Source organism: Pan troglodytes, chromosome 3 (genome assembly GCF_028858775.2).
Source record: "Pan troglodytes isolate AG18354 chromosome 3, NHGRI_mPanTro3-v2.0_pri, whole genome shotgun sequence".
Taxonomy (NCBI): domain Eukaryota; kingdom Metazoa; phylum Chordata; class Mammalia; order Primates; family Hominidae; genus Pan; species Pan troglodytes.
Genome location: NC_072401.2, coordinates 91080091 through 91100000, shown reverse-complemented (window position 1 = coordinate 91100000; position 19910 = coordinate 91080091). Strand labels below are relative to the sequence as shown.

General features: G+C 35.7%; 1 protein-coding gene and 1 long non-coding RNA gene across 6 annotated transcripts in view; one reads left to right on the top strand and one right to left on the bottom strand.

Annotated features, from left to right (window-relative positions):
* The window catches only part of SNCA (synuclein alpha), a 114304-nt gene extending 108396 nt beyond the window's left edge, over positions 1-5908 (top strand). For 4 of the 5 annotated variants that reach the window (XM_009447912.5, XM_009447911.5, XM_063808077.1 and 1 more), the window contains exons 5-6: positions 424-507; positions 3352-5908. In XM_009447912.5, the coding sequence (XP_009446187.1) occupies positions 424-507; positions 3352-3384 (117 nt within the window). In that variant the 3' untranslated portion in view covers positions 3385-5908. The remainder of the gene's footprint in view (positions 1-423; positions 508-3351) is intronic. The other variant, NM_001009158.4, reaches the window with a different exon arrangement.
* A 3918-nt stretch (positions 5909-9826) lies between these two features.
* Positions 9827-19910, bottom strand: part of LOC129143745 (uncharacterized) — a 229571-nt gene continuing 219487 nt past the window's right edge. Inside the window, exon 5 of the long non-coding RNA XR_008547566.2 lies at positions 9827-10177. This is a non-coding gene — a long non-coding RNA (uncharacterized LOC129143745). The remainder of the gene's footprint in view (positions 10178-19910) is intronic.

Genomic DNA, 19910 nt, shown 5'->3' with positions numbered 1-19910 from the left:
CACCTGCCTCAGCCTCCCAAAGTGCTGAAATCACAGGAGTGAACCACTGCACCCAGCAATAATTTTTTAACTCTTCATTATTCATTGAACATTTAGTTAACAATTCTAAAAATTTTGTTTCCTGCTGTCATTGATCTTGTGAAAAATATCTTTGGACTATAGCTGTGGATTATTTCCTAAATAGTAAATTACTTGAGCAAAAAGTTTACATACTTTGAGGGTTGATAACCCATGTTGCCACAATGTTTCCCCGAAGGCATTGTGGAGTTTAGAATGCCAGTAGTAATATTAAGGTGTGCCATTTTCAACATCCGTGGCCAACATCCCTATATGTAAGATTTTTCCAAAACATGGTTCTGATTTTTAAAAGTGAAAAATGCTACTTCATCATGTTCTTTTTGTGCTTCTTACTTTAAATATTAGAATGAAGAAGGAGCCCCACAGGAAGGAATTCTGGAAGATATGCCTGTGGATCCTGACAATGAGGCTTATGAAATGCCTTCTGAGGTAGGAGTCCAAACTGAATCTTTCTAACGAGACAGTACCAAAAACCTGTCATTGTCACATTTCTCTTTCATTAGTGCTTAGTGAGAATCATTTGCTCTCTACATGCTCATTACGTGGACAACTTGCAAGTTAAGAATAGTTTTTACGGCCGGGCGCGGTGGCTCACGCCTGTAATCCCAGCACTTTGGGAGGCCGAGGCGGGCGGATCACGAGGTCAGGAGATCGAGACCATCCTGGCTAACACAATGAAACCCCGTCTCTAATAAAAATACAAAAAATTAGCCGGGCGTGGTAGCGGGCGCCTGTAGTCCCAGCTACTCGGGAGGCTGAGGCAGGAGAATGGCGTGAACCCGGGAGGCGGAGCTTGCAGTGAGCCGAGATCGCGCCACTGCACTCCAGCCTGGGCGACAGAGCGAGACTCTGTCTCAAAAAAAAAAAAAAAAAGAATAGTTTTTACATTTTTAAAGGGTCCTTAAAAAAAAAGAGGAGGAGGAAGATGAAGAAGAGGAAGAAAGGATGTGAAAGAAAGCATATGTAGTGCACATAGCTTAATATACTTACTACTTGACCCTTTACAGGAAAAGTTTACTAACCCCTGCATTAGAGAACATATTTTTAGAAACTTTACATTCTAAAATAAATTCCTAAATGGAAAGTTAGGGAAATCAATGGAATGCCAAAGGAACGTTATTATTTTTTGCCATACATGTCCAATGGGATGACGCATAGTAAAATAAAAGTTACCCACACAAGTTATAGAATAAAAAGATAAATGCATGATTTGCAACAATTGATATATTCCAGTATAACGTTTTAAACAACACAATATGATTGTTAATTTTATTTTGATTGAAAATAAAAGTATCTTTAATAGAAAATGTATCAAAAGGGAAATTAGAAAATACTGTTAGATGAATAAAACTGGCCCAAGAAGAAACAGTAAATCTGAATAGATTTGTAACACAGCGAATAGATTAAATTAGTAATAAAAAAAAAACCTACCTGCAAAGAAAATCCCAGGCCGAGATGGCATCACTGGTAAATTCTACCAAACATTTAAAGAGGAATTAATACTAATTAGTTAACACCAATTAATATCTCTTACAAAACAGAAGAGGAGACGTTTCCCAACTAATTCTGTGAGACCAATATTACCCTGATAATCAAAACCAAATGAAGATATCACAAGAAAAGAAACTATATAATGGCTCCATTAAAAATTGAGTTCAAGTATGTTGTAGTTTGGTTATGTATTATTCCTCACGGCATTATTAAAAGGCATGTCGAGGATGGGCACAGCAGTTCACACCTGTAATCCCGCACTTTGTGAGCCAAAGTGGCCAGGTTACTTGAGGCCAGGAGTTCGAGACCAGTCTGGCCAACATGGTGAAACCCCATCTTTACTAAAAATACAAAAATTAGCCGGGCATGGTGGTACACGCCTATGGTTCCAGCTGCTTGGGAGGCTGAGGCATGAGAGTCACTTGAACCCAGGAGGCAGAGGTTGCAGTGAGCTGAGATGGCACCCCTGCACTCCAATCTTGGTAACAGAGCAAGACTGTCTCACACAGACACACGAAAGGCATATTGATAATAATTCAACTTATAGAAATTGAGATTAAATTGTTTGTTTGCCTAATAAGAATTTCCAATATTTTGGGGTCTTTTATGCAAGACACAGTACTAAACACAATGGAAAACTATAGAGTAATTGACATTACCAGGACATAAGGAGTTTACAGTCTGGTAGGTTTGATGAAAAAAAAATAGAAATTCATTCATTCATTTCTTCATTATGATTCCTTTAACAAACATTATTGATTGTCTTCGATGTACCAGGCATCACAGGAGCAAAAATATATAAGACATACTAAAAAGTAAAACATTTTAAAGATCTGTTTCAATCAATCAGGAGAAGTTTTATTGAGGAGGTAATGTTGATCTGGGTGGGAAAAGGTAAGAGATATAGTAGGTCAAAACAAACAGAGGACATTCTGGCACAAGGGAATATCAGAAGCAAAGGCATGTATGTCTGAGCATGCAAATGGATATGTCTGAGAACAGTGAATAATTATGACTCAAGCTTAGGAACAAGGAAAATGGTGATAGATTGAATTTGCAGCTATGGGCCAAAGACAAGTTATAGAGTATTAGGATAATCTTGTCATTTCAGCTTGTATTCTATTCAGAAAACAACTTGAGTTATTGAAGTTATGCTTATTTGTTTGTTTTTAAGCAGAATCCTGATATTATTAGAGTTGCTCTTTAGGAGGAATAATCTGATCCTTTTAATTAAATCCATTAATATTTGTGTTGTGGATGCTATCCAGATACTGTATGGAGAGCTTGAGGTTTGAAATACAAGTAATAATTGAAGCCATAGATGAAGACGAAATTTTCAACTGGGAGAATGAAAGTAGGGAAAATGTATCTTGCCTTCAAACATCTTAATTTCCTTCTGAGAATTAGAGCATCTTAGTCTGGAAAAGGCTTTATAGACAGCTTGATTTTGTTCTCACATTTTACAGGTGAAGAAACTGAGAACCAGACAGTCCAACTTATTTGTCCTACCAAACTAGGTATATGATCATTAAATGGTGCATCCGGATTAGAACCTAGATATTTTAACTCTGACTACTACCGTAATTCACTTTTATATCAGACAAGAAAGACACAACTATTAAAAATAAGATAATATTTGCTGCAGAATATTTGCAAAAACATTGATTGTAAATTTTACTGTAAGTGGGGAGCCATTTCCTATCTCATTGGCTGTCAGTGCTGATGCGTGATTGAAACTTATACTAACAGTGTGTGCTGTCTTTTTGATTTTTCTAATATTAGGAAGGGTATCAAGACTACGAACCTGAAGCCTAAGAAATATCTTTGCTCCCAGTTTCTTGAGATCTGCTGACAGATGTTCCATCCTGTACAAGTGCTCAGTTCCAATGTGCCCAGTCACGACATTTCTCAAAGTTTTTACAGTGTATCTCGAAGTCTTCCATCAGCAGTGATTGAAGTATCTGTACCTGCCCCCACTCAGCATTTCGGTGCTTCCCTTTCACTGAAGTGAATACATGGTAGCAGGGTCTTTGTGTGCTGTGGATTTTGTGGCTTCAATCTACGATGTTAAAACAAATTAAAAACACCTAAGTGACTACCACTTATTTCTAAATCCTCACTATTTTTTTGTTGCTGTTGTTCAGAAGTTGTTAGTGATTTGCTATCATATATTATAAGATTTTTAGGTGTCTTTTAATGATACTGTCTAAGAATAATGACGTATTGTGAAATTTGTTAATATATAAAATACTTAAAAATATGTGAGCATGAAACTATGCACCTATAAATACTAAATATGAAATTTTACCATTTTGTGATGTGTTTTATTCACTTGTGTTTGTATATAAATGGTGAGAATTAAAATAAAACGTTATCTCATTGCAAAAATATTTTATTTTTATCCCATCTCACTTTAATAATAAAAATCATGCTTATAAGCAACATGAATTAAGAACTGACACAAAGGACAAAATATAAAGTTATTAATAGCCATTTGAAGAAGGAGGAATTTTAGAAGAGGTAGAGAAAATGGAACATTAACCCTACACTCAGAATTCCCTGAAGCAACACTGCCAGAAGTGTGTTTTGGTATGCACTGGTTCCTTAAGTGGCTGTGATTAATTATTGAAAGTGGGGTGTTGAAGACCCCAACTACTATTGTAGAGTGGTCTATTTCTCCCTTCAATCCTGTCAATGTTTGCTTTACGTATTTTGGGGAACTGTTGTTTGATGTGTATGTGTTTATAATTGTTATACATTTTTAATTGAGCCTTTTATTAACATATATTGTTATTTTTGTCTTGAAATAATTTTTTAGTTAAAATCTATTTTGTCTGATATTGGTATGAATGCTGTACCTTTCTGACAATAAATAATATTCAACCATGAATTTAAAAAAAAAAAAGTGGGTTCCAGGGAACTAAGCAGTGTAAAAGATGATTTTGACTACATCCTCCTTAGAGAGCCATAAGACACATTAGCACATATTAGCACATTCAAGGCTCTGAGAGAATGTGGTTAACTTTGTTTAACTCAGCATTCCTCACTTTTTTTTTTAATCATCAGAAATTCTCTCTCTCTCTCTCTTTTTCTCTCGTTCTCTTTTTTTTTTTTTTTTTTACAGGAAATGCCTTTAAACATCGTTGGAACTACCAGAGTCACCTTAAAGGAGATCAATTCTCTAGACTGATAAAAATTTCATGGCCTCCTTTAAATGTTGCCAAATATATGAATTCTAGGATTTTTCCTTAGGAAAGGCTTTTCTCTTTCAGGGAAGATCTATTAACTCCCCATGGGTGCTGAAAATAAACTTGATGGTGAAAAACTCTGTATAAATTAATTTAAAAATTATTTGGTTTCTCTTTTTAATTATTCTGGGGCATAGTCATTTCTAAAAGTCACTAGTAGAAAGTATAATTTCAAGACAGAATATTCTAGACATGCTAGCAGTTTATATGTATTCATGAGTAATGTGATATATATTGGGCGCTGGTGAGGAAGGAAGGAGGAATGAGTGACTATAAGGATGGTTACCATAGAAACTTCCTTTTTTACCTAATTGAAGAGAGACTACTACAGAGTGCTAAGCTGCATGTGTCATCTTACACTAGAGAGAAATGGTAAGTTTCTTGTTTTATTTAAGTTATGTTTAAGCAAGGAAAGGATTTGTTATTGAACAGTATATTTCAGGAAGGTTAGAAAGTGGCGGTTAGGATATATTTTAAATCTACCTAAAGCAGCATATTTTAAAAATTTAAAAGTATTGGTATTAAATTAAGAAATAGAGGACAGAACTAGACTGATAGCAGTGACCTAGAACAATTTGAGATTAGGAAAGTTGTGACCATGAATTTAAGGATTTATGTGGATACAAATTCTCCTTTAAAGTGTTTCTTCCCTTAATATTTATCTGACAGTTATTTTTGAGCAGTGAATTACTTTATATATCTTAATAGTTTATTTGGGACCAAACACTTAAACAAAAAGTTCTTTAAGTCATATAAGCCTTTTCAGGAAGCTTGTCTCATATTCACTCCTGAGACATTCACCTGCCAAGTGGCCTGAGGATCAATCCAGTCCTAGGTTTATTTTGCAGACATACATTCTCCCAAGTTATTCAGCCTCATATGACTCCATGGTGGGCTTTACCAAAACAGTTCAGAGTGCACTTTGGCACACAATTGGGAACAGAACAATCTAATGTGTGGTTTGGTATTCCAAGTGGGGTCTTTTTCAGAATCTCTGCACTAGTGTGAGATGCAAATATGTTTCCTCATCTTTCTGGCTTATCCAGTATGTAGCTATTTGTGACATAATAAATATATAATATATGAAAATATGTATTTGATTTCTGCCTCCAGTTCTTACAAAGAGCTCCTAAAACCCTTGTAATTTCCTGAGTAGTAGGGGTGCTAGGGTCATCTTTTGTTCTAATATTTGGTCTTTGACTCTGCTTTCTGACAGAGCTCCTTAGTCCCTGGGTGAGAGTAGCATCTTCTCTTCTAATGAAGTGACTCTTGCTGGGTTCCTGGATGGGGGCTGGTCACCAGAAAGGTCAAGCCATGATAAGAAGCTTGAAGCTTTTAGCCCCATTCACATCTTCTGGGGACGGGAGAGAAGAGGAACTGGAGATTGAGTTAATAAGCAACAATGCTTCCATGATGAAGACTCCATCAAAATCCCTAAAAGACAGGATTCAGAGTGCTTTGAAATAGGTGAACATGCAGAGGTGCTGGGAATTGTGGTGTGTCCAGAGAAGGCATGCAAGCTCCCCACGCCTCCCCCATACCTTTCCCTGTGCATCTCTTCCATCTGGCTGTTCCTGAGTTGTATCCTTTTATAACAAACTGGTAATCTAGTAAGCAAACTGTTTTCCTGAAGTCTGTGAATCACACTAGCAAATTATCAAACCTGAGGAGAGGGCCGTGGAGACCTTGGATTTGTAGACAAGTCAAACAGAAGCTATGAGTAACATGAGGACTCATTGCTTGTGATTGTCATCTTCAGTGGGAAGGGGAAAAATCTTGTAAAATTGAGTCCTTAACCTGTGGGTCAATGCTAACTCCAGGTAGATAGTGTCCGATTTGAATTACGGGACACCCAGTTGGTAGCCACAAAGAATGGGAGAATTGCTTGGTGTAGAAAACACACCCCACACACACATGTGGTGTCAGAAATGAACCGGAAATATTGTGTTCCGGAAATATTGAGTGTTGTGAGTGAGTGTATAGAAAGAAAAACAGCGTTTCCTTTTCACTACTAGATTAAAACAAACACACTCATGCATTCACACATCTCAAAGACAACCATTAAATCTCAAAGACAGTGCTGTCTAAATCCATACTGAGGAAGAAAACACATTTTCTTTTCAAATCTGTAAACCTGACAGACTGCCTCTGTCCACACACTAATGGAACTCTGTGTTTCATCTGAAATGTGTTCATCCCACTTTGTTCTTTCTGTCTTGGGCAGGGCAAGAGTGCAACAGGGCTAACATTTTCATATGAGCTCTGTCCCTGTTATTGGCTATACTTTAGACAAATTATTATGTGTCAAATATAGATGTAAGTGATTTATCAATATTAAGTCATTTACTTCTCAAAACAACCTTAATAGGTTCCATTATGATTCTAATTTTACACATAAGCCAAAGGAGGCACCCACAGGCTAGATAACTTTCCCATGGCCACACAGCTAAGTAAGCGGCAGAGCCAAGAGGCCCAACATTACAGCACCACAGTCTGTGCTCTCAGCCCCTTGGCCACATAGTGTCAGAGTGAGGACACACAGCTATTTAAGAAAACTTCCAGAAGTCTAGGAAATGGGGTGATAGCCCCACTTTTCTAGGTATAATAATTAGATATTTGTTTTTCTTCAGGTACCTAAAGAAAACTTACTAGAGTTTGAGCCTTTAGTAAGTTTTGCTAGTACATCTGTTTTTCTTCAGGTGCCTGAAGACAGACATACACACACACACACACAAACACACACAAAATGTGTATCTATATATATGTGTACACATATCTCTCATCTCTATATATATGTCTCTGTATACCTATATATCTATAAACATATATCTATATCTATAGATACATATAGAGAGATTTTTTTTTTTTTTTGAGATGGAGTCTTGCTCTTGCCACCTAGGCTGGAGTGCAGTGGCACAATCTCAGTTCACTGCAACCTCCGCCTCCCAGGTTCAAGCGATTCTCCTGCCTCAGCCTCTCGAGTAGGTGGGATTACAGGCACACACCACCTCAGCCCAACTAATTTTTGTATTTTTAGTAGAGACAGGGTTCACCATGTTGGCCAGGCTGGTCTCAAACTCCTGACCTCAGGTAATCCACCTACCTCGGCCTCCCAAAGTGCTGGGATTACAGGTGTGAGCCACCATGCCTGGCCAAGATTTCTAATTCTAAGAGAAATTAGCACCTGATAGATATTTCCTTGTAAATAAACCAGGCATATCCTGATTATAGAACTAAGTTAATTATTTTCCGTGGAAGATACGAATGTTGATGCAATAAGAGCAGCAGTCTACAGTAAGGTGGGCTTTGTAATTTTCTGTGTTGAATCATGGCATGGGTACTTGGCTTATGTCAAATAGACAAAAAAATATAAATTAAGGTATAACTGGGATTGTCAATTATACATATTTAGTAATGGAATGAATGAATTTATAAATAGATAGTAAAGGGCATGAATTAAGAATCTATAGGTATAAATAATATTAGCAACTTAATATTGTATAATAAAGTTTGATTTTCTAGGTGTAGTTGATTGATGCAGTAATGTTCATTTTATCCTTTGAGTAAGCCTAGAATTGAAGAACCCAAAATGCAATAGAATAGATATAACATTGAAACTATTCCTAAATATGATTTTAGTTCCAATGTTCTTTGTGTAATTACCTAAGCTTTTCTTTAATGTTTTTGCTGCTACTACAGTATCCTTAATTATTTGAAATCTTACATTGGAAGCAGTTAAACCACATTCCTTCAAAGAGCCCTTAGTTTGAGCCTCTAGTAAGTTTTGCTAGTATAATTTGGTTTTAAAATTGGCTAGAATTGCATAGGGAATTTCCATAACGTATAGTTGATCTGCAACTATAGGTTAACATACTAGGATGGCTTCTCTTATGAACCTTATGAAAATACATCCTCAGATTCCCTGGAAGGTCAGTGACCAGAAATCCTCGTTGTTTCTATGGCAACACAGCAAGATATGGTGCCTTGGAAATGTGCTGCATTTTAATTAGGTTCCTCTAGGGCTTCCTAGAGGTACCTTTTGCAGGTAAACTAAATATCAGATTGCCTTTTATCTTGCAACAAAATGAAACCTAACCCATGTCTGTAAATGTCAAAGCTAAGCTGTGTTCCAGTAAAGTTGAATCCAAACCAATATAGTAGCAAGTCATGTTTTTATCTTAGAAAAGAATACAATACTCTTTACCTAGAATAGTCAAGGATGCTGCTTAATGAGGTAGGTTAGAGTAATAGAGACTATCCTGAACTCCAAAACTATTAATAGACTATGGAACTTCGACTCCCATTTACGTCTCTTACTACTTAATATTAGTGTCTCTGTTTCCTTATATGTAAATATGCAAATGATAAAAGTAGTGCCTCATAGCATTGTTGCATGCATTAAGTGAGTTAATATAAGTGGAATACTTAGGACTGCCTGGCTGATAGTAAGTGATCTATGAGTCAATGATGCTATTTATTAGTAGTAGTACTAGTACAGCACACTGTATTTTTAAAGGTAAATAAGAAATAACAATTTTTTTAAATGTTCATATACATTCACATGTCTTCTTTTAATATAAAATAGCAATCAAGATCAGGATAATGGTAGAGATATTTTGGAGACACAAGGCAGAAGCTATTTACTAATAGCTAGAGGAGCATTTTACTAGTTTACTAACCAATATTACTATACTTATGTGTACTTAGCAGAATATCGCCTAGCACCAAAAAGAAATTAAGAAAGTGTAACTTACTGAGAAGTGAATATGCACCAACTCCATAAACACTATGTTTATGGAACACATCTAACTTTAGACTTAGCTATACTCATCGACTCACATATCTTCTCATCCAAGTGGGATGTGTTTAATATTTACCATATATTCATAAGTTCACTGAGTATTGTTCTGGTAACTAGAAAAAAAAAGGGCAAGCATATATAAGTAAAACTCACTGATTTAAAACAGAGTATTATCAACTACAAAAGAAAAAAAAAACCACTTGGACCTCCACTGATTTCTCAAATCTCATTTATTTCCCATTATCTTCCCTCATACCTCTTGCATTTATTTGGTTAAATTTCTTTTTGATCCAAAAGGAAGCAATGTTTACCTGACAATTTCTACTTTATGCCAGAACAACAAATATACCAGCAATTACAATATTTCCAAGAAAAGTATTGTTTGTTTTCTCTTCATGTCTTTGGTGAGTCTCTCGGAATTAGGATCAAAAAAGAACGCATGAGCTGGTGAGATGTTTGTTATTGTCCTCTGTCAGATTTTCCTGTGCAGCAGTGTGGAAAGTAGGTCAGTAGGGCAGTGCATACTTGTCCTTTTGCCTTCTGGACACTGTACGACTACCTAGGAATTGAGAGTGGCAGAAAATTATTGTTGAATACTACATTTCCTAACAAAATCAACTCTTGTAAAAAAACAAATGAAGACTAAATACGGACAGATGAGCCTCTAGAACGTACTATGTGTTGTGTAAGGCGTCATCCAAATCTCTATGGAAATGGTCAAAGCAAGTTTTGAGAGGCTGCCAAACATTAGTAATGTGGCAGCACTGACTCCTGCTGTTGAAGATGGAGTGTCCATGTTGAATGATGAGAAATCTGGCAAGTCTTTTTGGCAAACTTCCTTGGAAATCCATCTTGGGCATCCTTAGCTGTTTGTGCCATCCTTTAGCTATGTTAGGCCACTTGTCTTAGATCGATGGGCAAAAGGGTAACAGCTGAGAAAAAGACCTTTCCTACAATTTTCTTGATCTCATCTAAAGCAAAAGAAGACATATCTCTGAAGGAACTGTAAATTATGTATTGTTAACAACTGATTCTGAGCTCTGATTATCACAGCAATGTTTGGAGGTGAATACTGGTGGATACTTGGTGCCATTCTAAGAAGGAGTCCAACACAATCCAAAGTTATGTTTAAGAACAGCTCTGTACATCAATATTATGGAGTTTCCATGGCTGTGTTTTCACTGCCCATGGTGAGAATAGACATTTAAATGCTACACTGTGTTGGTTTTTGATGATCAGACCTACTTCTGGGCTGTTAGGTATAGGTTTTAGTCATGATTTTCATGCCAATTATTTCTGGACATTTTAGAAACAGCTCATTTGAAGTAATTCTTTCTGGAATAACAATGATTTCCACATTACAGTCCCCTTTTATAGATGAGAACTCATATTGACAGTCTGTAATTGACCGAATTTCTTTTTTTTGAGCAGTATCTTTTCTGAAAAATCATTCCATCCAGCTCCCATATACACCCAGCAGCAGTGCAGGAAAGACTGAACTGTAGTCTTCACATATAATTATGGAATGTGTTCAATATGAAAATGTTATTGTGTTCAATATGAAAATGTTAATAGCTAATCTTTAACACTTGATATCTGTATGTTTCTGACTTCCGAATGCATTTTTTATTTGTATTCCACTTACCCACAAAAAACTGACCTGGCTTAAAATAAACACACAAACCACCAAGCAAACAAAAAATTACACTGGACTATGAAATAAAGCTAAATTTTTCGTAAGTGAGAAATCACTTACATATATAACGAGGAAATGAGACTACTGAGAATATGGTACAGAATAATGTAGCTATATCCTACACTTAGATCTAAGTTTCTTAGTAGCCAAATCTATAAGAGCAACACAAAGATCACATAGTTTTCAATGTCTGTAGAAAAAACCCATTTGGCTATTGTTATTGTTTGCGATTATTATTATTTTGCATTTATTTTTCCAATTTAATATACAATAGCAGCTTATTACCAAACAGCTCTTTTAAAAACATGACAGTCAAATGGCAGCCTTCCAAATAATAATTCCCTATAGTCAAAGACATATTCACAATTGGTATCTTTTCCGAGGAAGAAATAGTGGCAGTCCCAGGACATCCTCGTGATGGAGTACTGAATAAACTATGGCATTTTCCCTTTTAGTGCAGGCCCTGCACAGGATAGGCGGAATATATAGGTACAGTTTGTCATTCTTCTGTGTTTCTAGAAGCAGCTAGCCAAAGTTTGAAGCTCTGCCCACCCAGTGACAGAATTAAAAGCATTCCTTTTCCTTAGGAGAAAGGCCCAGTGGAATGATCTGTACAAACGGTGAAGGCATCCCACAATATTCATGTATAGAAGACTCAGGTGCTTGTAGTACAAGATATGTTAGGAGAAAAGACCTTTTGAAATTTACTCATCTATGGGAAGAAGGAAATGCTGGGAAGAAGTCCAGATATAGACAACAGGGAGACCATACAACAAATGACAGTACACTGAAGGTCCAACAGGAAGGAGCTAGAAGCATGCAGGAGAAGCAGCACTGAGAACAGGGAAACAAGTGCTATTCACCCAGGCAGAGTCAGGGAAGATTGAAAGCAAACAGCACCACCCCTACCCAAGTCAGGGGTTTAGCAGTGAGATTCTGGAACCTTCTGTGAATTGGCAAGACTAAAATTAGACTACAGGCCAAAAGACTAGCATCCTGAAGAGATTAACAATAAGCTCTACTTAAAATACCTTATCACCATATCAACTAGCCCAAAATTTCAGCCTTGACTCACAGGCATTTGGCAAAAGAATAAGCAACGCTCTTACCATGCTTTTGAGACTTTGAGAAATTTTACATTTTTAAGAAAGGTTGGTGTTGCTGTTGAGAATTCTGTTTAGAACCAAATGTTTCCATACATATCTGAGGCCAAGGTGAAGCAGAAATATGAAAAATGCTATTTTGCCAGACACTTGGGCCTTGCATTCTCTAAACTGCATCGCACATTTCAGTTCACTGTTTTGTTTTCTTTCACGGAAAAATCAAAGCACTCAAACATACAAATTCCAAGAAGTAAATTGATTGGCACTGTGCATTCTGAAAATCCTCAAAGCATACATTTGAAAAAGTTTAGGTTTCTAGGTGGAATCGTGACTGTATTTACGTTGCCTGTGGCTACCTAATTAATTTTCTTCTTGGTAGATGTGTTCATACTGTTCAGTTCAGACAGGAGTTGTGAGTGAGATTGCCATAGGGAGATTCCCCAAGTGACAGCAAAGAGAGTACAGTTTAAAACAGCCTAGATTGTTAAAAGGTACAAAAAAAATTAGAGTGAGACCAGATCAAGATTTAGGATCTAACAGAGATGTAGGAAGAAAAATCAGTCTAAGCAGTTCCATACGTCAGGGTCTAGCAAACCATTAGTGCTGACAGCTCTCCCAGAAGACTCATCTCCTCCTTTTGTCCCCCATCAGCCCTTTCCAGTGATAAAGAAGCCCTGCCCCAATGTGACCCCGAAGCTGCAGATTGTCTGAAGATCAAAGAGCCACATAGATTTATAGCTGTCTAATGCCTTTATTTTATAAGTAAGCGAACACCCAAGATTACACAGTGCCTTGTCATTTTGGATAGAATTAAAACAAACCTTCAACGAATAATTCTTTACTGCTACAAAAACTATTATTGGTGAATTGCATCCTAAATCTGTAGATATATTCCAGAATATATCTATAGAAGGAACACAACATATTAACACTAATCCCCAACATACACTTGAAGCATAACAATGCTCCCATTTAAATATGGGCAGTATTCCTATATAACAAATTAAGGATTCACTACTTCCTGCTCCTTTGAGCCACTGTATTACCCCTGCACCTTCCTTATTGCTGTGGGAAACAAGGTACTTTTTAAGTAATCTAAGAAAAGTACAATAAAATATATATATAAATGTATAAGAAAACAAACACAAAATTCCATGTCTAAATATTTAGCACAAAAAATAAGAACTTAATATTTAAGAACCACCAGTATACCCATGCAAATATAATTTCATCAAGTTCCTTACTGATTACGTTTTTGAGCCCTCACATTACAATGGCTAGTAGAATCTTGCTTAGAGTAAATATCTGCATGAATGTGCAAACATCATTATTAGATGTTATTCTTAAATACAAAATTTGGTATACTAGATATATTAAGATTGAGATGAAAAGAAACCCACTTGTACATTCACTAAATTTTTTTAATGGCTAAAAATTATTATATCATTCAGGTGTACAATTAATTTCTTATAAGTATAGAATAGATGACCTTTCAAGTGACTGCCATCAAGTACAATGACATTTACTCTTGGAATGTTATTTCTCTGTTCTTTAAACCATGGCCAAGTTGTCTTGATCCCTTAAATAAAGAGACTATAGGTCACTGGAGGAAAAAAAAAAAAAAGAGGTGAGTTCTAATCATTGGGAAACAACAACAACAACAACAACAAAAAACCTCAGTCATCTCAGGACACCATCAGCTTAAAAGAAGACAGCACTTTTTTGGGAGTATGTTTGACATTTTCCACATATTTCAAGAAGGTCTTACTGATCTAAAATTGCAGCAGATGGAGAAGCAGCAGGTGTGAACTCAGCAACTCTACAAGAGACAAGATTCCAAACTAGGCCAGCCACTTATGGTCTTTCACATTTGAGGTGAGGGAATGGATTTACTTTAGAAAAGATATAAAAGAGTGTGTGTGTGTGTGTGTGTGTGTGTGTGTGTGTGTGTATAAAATGCATTAAAAGCTATGTTAGTATCTTTCTATAAGACATGCCATGGATCCAGAGCCTAGGAGATGGATGATAGCAAAATAAAACAGAGGAAAGACTTCTACACCAAAGTTAAAAGAAGAAACCTAACTCTGTTTACTGTCCAGACTAATTCAAGTTACTGTGCTTTTTTTATTTATATTCATTTTTAATTATTTTCTTTTTTTATTATACTTTAAGTTCTAGAGTACATGTGCACAACGTGCAGGTTCGTTACATATGTATACATGTGCCATGTTGGTGTGCTGCACCCATTAACTCATCATTTACGTTAGGTATTTCTCCTAATGCTATCCCTCCCCCATCCCCCACCGCATGACAGGCCCCAGGGTGTGATGTTCCCTGCCCTGTGTCCAAGTGTTCTCATTGTTCAATTCCCACCTATGAAGGTTATTGTGCTTTTAACCTCAGGAATATGCTTCTCCAAAGGGAAATTCTTACTTATTTTGACAACCTCTCCCCAAATACCTGCCCTGCCAGTTATTTCAAAATTATTAAAAAATAAAATCATAGCTATTTTCTCAATCAGAATCTCTGGGTTCAAGTTTTAGCTCTACAATATTCTAGCTACGTGACCCTAGGAAATATATTAGCCTCTGAAAATTAGATATAAATTGGAAATTAAAACATTCACGCTACTTTGTTTTAAAGATTAAATGAGATCTACTATAATTATATTAATGCTTAATAATACCTAGTATTTCTTTATTTCCATTTTCTCATCTTCAGTGGTGTAAGAAAAGTCAAAATCTTAACAGCAAGATGTAATAGAATTAAAGTGATATTAATATTTTTAAAAAATATTCAGGTCAAATAAATATATGTTTGGGCTTTTAATATAGTAATTCCTTATATTACTATGGTGACTATTATAAAAAAAAAAGAGGAGACCAGGCACGGTGGCTCACTCCTGTAATCCCAGCACTTTGGGAGGCCAAGGGGGGTGGATCATGAGCTCAGAAATTCGAGACCAGCTTGACCAACATGGTGAAACCCCGTCTCTACTAAAAATACAAAAACTAGCTGGGCATGGTGGCACGTGCCTGTAATCCCAGCTACTCAGGAGACTGAGGCAGGAGAATCACTTGAACCCCGGAGGCAGAGATTGCAGTGAGCTGAGATCACGCCATTGTACTCCAGCCTGGGTGACAGAGGGAGACTCTGTCTCAAAAAAAAAAAAAAAGAAGAAAAAATTTTCAAAAAAAACTTTGAGCAATAAGATCTTAGTGCAAAAGAAACCAAATGAAAAGTGTTTGAAATAAAGTTTCAATCTTTATTACCAATGCATAAATATCTTTCTGTACATTATCTTGGAGAGAATTTGATAGTTTCCAAAAAGCCTTTTGATTCAGTTAGGACATACACACAGAGAATGAAATCAAATTGCAAAGCAACATCTATTTATGTATTTACACCATCCTAACTTGCATAGAAGAAAAAGGAAAGTAATAGAAAAGCTAAAAGTACTACATTCTTATACATATGTTTGAAATAGACTGTACACAAACTAAATATAATCTGCATTTCTTTTGGCTACAACAGAGCACTAAGAAATGTTTTACAGACTGTTCAACTGACTCAATGTTATACTTTTAAATATCAGTGATATAAACAGAATAAGGACATTCTAATATATCTTGGAACTTTATCCACTAAAGAAATGCATTTAAGATTTTGTGTTCTAAATACTCTATTTTAGAATACAAACAAGCAGGGAAAAGCAACCTTGGCTTCCTCGTTCTTGGTTCTTTGATAATATCTATAACTTTCCACTTACACTTTGATTCAAAAGGGCCATGACAAAGGTGAGAGGCACATTCACATTAAATAAAGGGCAGTAGCAAAACTTTGCAAAATTTAAGATGTCAACAGCTAAATATACCTTATGGTAACAGTCCCTAAAAGGAAGCTAAATCTGTAAGCGAACCAAAAGGTTCAAGTTTTCTGAAAATAGAGCCAATGGTGGATTTTAAGTATCCTTAAATAAGATGTAACTTCTTGCATTTTATATAAAATTTAATGTCCATATGTCTACATAGGTTTTTCTAACTAAAAACATCTATATTCTTCATCCACTTCTAAAGTGGATGTAACCCAGAATAGGTTAAGAAGCTATATAAAGAAGAATAATATTGTGTAATTACTAGAAGCATCTCAGAATAACTGACTAAAACCTTATTTTCACAAAATATATTGCATAAAATACCAGTTCCTGGGGAGTTAAACAGATATGTAAAAATTTGATGAATAAATTAAACTTCTATACTGCAGGATTTTTCAGAGCTATTAACATTTTAATGAGCATTGTTTGTCTGCACGAGTGTGATACAATAAGCAGTTTCACAAACTCGCCTACCCAAGGAAGTTTTCTTAGCTCACAGTGTTGTATGGCTGTGATAGTCCAAGGAAACGGCTTGGAGAAACGGTGATTTAAGACTGCACTTTATGACCAAACATTGAGTGATAGATAATCAAGTAAGGATTTTATAATTAAATTCAAACTAACCAATTTTTAGTGAGTAAAACAGCTACTGTGCCTTTGGAACCCTGCTGTTCTCCAATGAGCAATAACCATAATCACACCGCTAAGTAAATTGACTGGCAGGTCCCAAATGGATAAATACTTCTTCACATATTCTTAATCGCTTGGGCAAATTACCTTTAAAGAATACTTTGTCTAGCTTTGTTGTCCCAAAGATCCTTATTATTTCATCCCTAGCTAGTTAGCTAGTACACATAAAAAATAGAACTAAGAACAGCAAAAATGGGGTGGAAAGGATAAAAGATAATGTTTCAACTGCAAATTCTAGGAATTACAGTCATTGATAAAATTGTGTATAATGTGACAAGTATAGCCGAGAGCTGTATTTTAGCTTCAGGATTACCAGAATTTGAAGTTTAATCCACTGTTAACCTATGTTAAAACAACCAAAACCAAAAAGAAAGAAATCATTAGCAGAGAATCAAACATGGTGCTGTTAGTTAAACTTGAGTAATAGTGAATTTTCATTGTCATATTGCCTAAGACCTAAACATTCTTTGTAACTGCTTCCAGCGTGATTTTAAAAACCTGTAGGTCTGATGTTCTTTATAAATGAATAGGAAACAGATTTTATTTCAACTAAAATCACAGCTGTAACCTAGAGAGAAAATGAGATTGTAGGTCGTCCTTTTCCTTCCTCTTTATTTTATCAGCTGTTCAGTTATATCCACCAATTCCATTTAAGCTGACAACTGGTATTTTTCTTTCATTCTCTCTATTCCCACTAATATTATTTTAGCTTCTGAGTTCTCTCCTAACGTCACCAACTTGTTTTTGCCTATATCTGTTCTTCATTAGCCTCCCAGAGAGGTACGTTTTCATTCAACTTTATGGAGTATTCATGATAAGCATGAGACTGAATATTATGTGTTTCTTCCAAGATCCAAGGAAACTGACAATCTCTCAAGGGAGCAAAGGACAAAAATACCTGCTACTTTATCATAGAATAAGATAAAATTTTCAATATGTGGCTTTCAACATAGTAAATGAGATATGGCATCACTAACTTGATTCTTCATTTGTAAAATGCTATTTTGATATGGCCTAAGTGTTGCTATGGAAGCTGATATTACTCCTCAGTTGTAAAAGGGCAAGAGACTGTACATTTAAGAAAACATTATGAACATTTTGGGGAACCTATATTGTTAAAAAAGCTCTGTTTTAGACATGCAATAATATTTAAAGTGCTGAGCTGATATTTACAATATTTTGTTCTTTAGCAATCATCTTTCTACACTGCTAGAGCACCGAATTATCAAAAATTAATGTAGTACACCGAGCAGTAGAAATGAGCTTTCTAAGAATATAGTTGTCTAAAATATAGTACTTGAATGTATTTAAAATTAAGTTCACTATATTTTGACAGAATACCTTCTGTATATTTAGATTAAGGGCATATTGTCTCAGCAATATTATTTTGGTAAACTGTAATATTAAATAAGAAATTTTTGGAAGGGATACTTGAAATTTTGTGTCATTATGGTTAATGCAAACATTTAATCTGACTGCAAATTTTCAGAGAAAAATATTTGTTCACTTGTTGGTAGGCAGGAGAAATGTAAAAAGATATTAATGTTTATAATGTGAAAATATATTTATATGCTTAAGGTATACTTAAGGTATTAGCTGACAAAAGTAGACTTAAGGTGATAACAGACACTAACTGGAGCTAGATTAAACAAATAAACATATTTTTTAGGAAGATGTTGTCACATCTCACAAAAGCTAGGCTAAAGCTGAAAGACCCAGTCCCAGATAGGCTGGTATCAGAGCAGGTTCCAGGTGTGGGAATTCATAGGCCTCAGGGCCACTAGCATTTGCAATAAAACTGAGCTACCAGAAGCTCCCAGCCTCTGGTTTCTCAGTTCAACTTTCTAAATTCCTAGGATCTTCTGATTGCCACAGCTTAAATAAGGCATCCATATCAACCCAATCAACTGCAGCAGGTGAAGCAGGTCATATAGCAGTGCCACGGCTGGTAGAGACCCACCTCACTGTAACAGGGACAGTTTCCAGAAAAGGAGAACTCTTGACAACTAGACACTAATCCAAGAGTTATTCTACAACTCAAATGAGTATGATCATTTAGCAAATTAAATTTCAATGACTATCAAAGTTGATGATTGCATCTTTCAGATTTCATTTAATTGGTATCCATTATGAGTCATAATCAATTCAATTTTATTAGAAAATATATGCATGTGCGTGTATGTAAACACGATAACTTTGCCATGTAATTAATATGGTTGATGCTAGTAATGTTTACACAGTTGATTTAAAATTAACCTAGCGCTCTTAATGGAGATTATTTTATAATATGTGGAGAGGCTTCTGCCAAGAATGTTAGTGTCTACTTCCAACAAGCTTGAACAGAAGAGGTGCAGCCTGGAGCCATCTAGATTAGACCCCCAACACATCAGATTGGCCTGAATAAGTCAGTTTTAGATCAGTTTTAATGACTATCAGAGTTGATGGTTGCATCTTTCAGATTTCATATTTGTTTGCCAGTTACAAGCAGGTTATCCTCCTACTGGGCAATAAACCTAAAAGGCATATTCAGTCTTCCTTGGAAGTACACAAAAAGGAGTATTACAAAATGTATTCAATTTTATTTTTATGAGGATGCACTTTGATTTTTAAAAAATCTCAACTCAGTTGGCTTAATTTTTTTTCACTCCATGCATTTGCAAAATCTGGAATGTAAATGTAATCATTCAGCTTCACTGAATTTTATAGAAAGTGTACAACTTAATTGTATGAAAAAAAGAAGAAAATAACCTTTCTACATACTGATGCATTTATTAGAAATATATGGGTTCGATGCCTTTTTAGAAATAAGCTGGGGTTTCCTTCTGCACATTAGTAGGTATTAAGAGAGGTTGTTTGTTTGCTTGTTTGTTTGAGGTGGAGCTTCGCTCTTGTTGCCCAGGCTGGAGTGCAATGGCACGGCCTTGGCTCA